This window comes from Penaeus vannamei, chromosome 33 (genome assembly GCF_042767895.1).
Source record: "Penaeus vannamei isolate JL-2024 chromosome 33, ASM4276789v1, whole genome shotgun sequence".
NCBI classification, from domain to species: Eukaryota; Metazoa; Arthropoda; class Malacostraca; order Decapoda; family Penaeidae; genus Penaeus; species Penaeus vannamei.
In genome coordinates this window covers 30,957,724-30,960,223 of record NC_091581.1, presented here as the reverse complement: position 1 = coordinate 30,960,223, position 2,500 = coordinate 30,957,724, and the positions used below count along the sequence as shown (strand labels likewise).

At 46.5% G+C, this 2,500-nt stretch overlaps 1 protein-coding gene across 1 annotated transcript in view; it reads right to left on the bottom strand.

Moving 5' to 3' along the window:
• Positions 1 to 686: 686 nt before the first annotated feature.
• The window catches only part of LOC138867931 (uncharacterized), a 10,122-nt gene continuing 8,308 nt past the window's right edge, over positions 687 to 2,500 (bottom strand). Inside the window, exon 2 of the mRNA XM_070145130.1 lies at positions 687 to 1,827. Within this exon, the coding sequence (XP_070001231.1) occupies positions 1,561 to 1,827 (267 nt within the window). The 3' untranslated portion in view covers positions 687 to 1,560. The remainder of the gene's footprint in view (positions 1,828 to 2,500) is intronic.

Here is a 2,500-nt window from a genome sequence, read left to right as displayed (position 1 = left end):
ATCTGTGGATATGTATGTACAAATAAACGAATGTTAATGAAATGATCCCAGGCTCATGATAACCCACGTGACTATTCAAATGCTTTCCATCCACAGCAGAAGAACAGCAGGTGTGAACAGCGACCTGACCGTGAAGTCCTCCTGCAGATGGAGACGGTGTCGCGGGCGGAGTTATGGTGCCAGTGCCAGGGCAACGCCAGCGCCGTGCCTCAACAGGAGCTCATCAACCAACAGATGTCCAGGTTGCACGCCGACGCCCAGCGACACGTCATGTGGTATGTGGGAACCGTCCTCACGCTCTACTTCCTGGGCCTCGTCCTCATCATCCGGAAGTCGGGGCGGTCCGAGCGTCTCAGGGCCGCCTCCGCTCTCGCCCTCTGCTTCTCCGCCCCGCCCTCGCCCCGGCAGGACTCCGGGAGAAGGAGCCAGAGGCGCGGGTGCCAACACTCCGCGAGGACTGCGCGGCGGGAGACCCTCCACTGCCCCCTCGTGTCCATCCCCGTGGGCAGGGTGGAGGGGGAGGAGGCCTGTGTGACTTTTGTGTGACGTCGCTTGAGCGGGGTCATGTGACATGTGGGGGGCGCGTTATAGCGAGGTGGAAATGTGCACGTGATTGGAGGGACTCCAAGGAGGGAGGGTCTGGAATGGCCAGTGCTCTAGGTGGGATACTCTTTTGTTAACACACATTCTCTCTCTCTCTCTCTCTCTCTCTCTCTCTCTCTCTCTCTCTCTCTCTCTCTCTCTCTCTCTCTCTCTCTCTCTCTCTCTCTCTCTCTCTCTCTCTCTCTCTCTCTCTTCCATGGCATAATGAATCTTCCAAATAGAAAGTCTATTTTTACCACTGGAAACCAAACTACCATGAGAATGATACACATCATATCTATATATTTTACGTATTTCAGAATTCAGTCATTTATTACTGATGAATAAGTAAAAGACTGACACAAAGGTGAATTTGACTTTAATAGACATGAAGCTGTTTTTTATGATTACAGATTTAATACTTTGATAACAGCTTTGATTAGATACTTAGTTTGAATGATATGAAGACAAGATTTTTTTAAATGAAAAAATGGTCTATAGTTATGAGTAGAGAATCATTGGTACTTTTTTTTACTTGCGTTTTTCCCATTTACTGTTTTTCTTTATCGCATTTTTAAAAGATTTATATCCATATATCACTTATATAAAACATATAATACCAAAAAGATTATATAAACATATCCTCTGAAAGTGAAACAGGATTAAAAGCATCAGGATCTTTGTCGTATTTTCATTCTCCCAATCTGCTGTGTGTAAATCTGCCCCGCGAGTCAGGACCTTTATCCAAGGATATCTCCCTCATCCTCTTGACTTCTTCATTCTTCCTTTATCCTTCCTCCGGTCACTCCTTTGAATTAAGATTCCTCGGTAGGATCTCCGCTGTTACCCTAACGCTTGGGCGAGAATCCTTTCTGAGACACCCTCCGTCGCGTCCTAGCATCGCCTTTTAAGGTCCTCTTCTAAGATCCTTCGCCATGGCATCAGGTGAGTCCAGGGTCTAGTATCCATTTCTCCACCTTAGTGCCCCAGGATGGAGGACACGGCCTCGGAGCAGCAGTATGCCAGCGAGGAGAGGGCGCCAGTGCCCAGAGTGCCAGCCCTCGCGAGGATGTAGAAGACCCCGACGGCGTACAAGGTCACAGTCGTCGCTACGTACCAGATGCCAAGGTTCTGCGCCTCCTCGTGCATCTTCAGGACCTGCTGGTGGAGGAGGACGAACTGGGGCGTGGCGCTCGCGTTGCCCCGGCACTGGCACCAGAGCACTCCAAGGGGCACGCCGTCCATCTGGAAGGCAAGGGGAAATCATGTTACTATTATGTCTTCCTTTTTTAAAATTTATTCCGGAACCAAATTAACCAAGGATGTTATTGATTTATCCAAGAGGACGTTATGTGATATTCCTGGACCTCATCCCTAACAGGTTCAATTACTGTGCAGTTCCTATCTTGATTCGAATAAATATCTTTTTTGGTTCCTTTTGACAATCGCAGAACCGCGGATTCAGGAAAGATAGCAGGCTATTCCACGGAAAACGAAAATAATGATAAAAAAGTATATTATGTATTCATAACTGTTTGTCTTTTACATCTCGTCCACAAAATCACTTTCCTTGCTCGCATAAGTAGATCACTTTTGCATAATCATATTCTGAAAGGAAATTGAAAAATGCCGACACTTAATGTATTCTCTGGCTGTCTACTTTGTCGACTCCACTACAATCGACGTGTACACACACACACACACACACACACACACATATATATGTGTGTGTGTGTGTGTGTGTGTGTACACATATATACACTTGTGTGTGTGTGCTTATATATGTGTGTGTGTGTGTGTGTGTGTGTATACACATATATACACTTGTGTGTGTGTGCTTATATATATGTGTGTGTGTGTGTGTGTGTGTGTGTGTGTGTGTGTGTGTGTACACATATATACACTTGTGTGTGTGTGT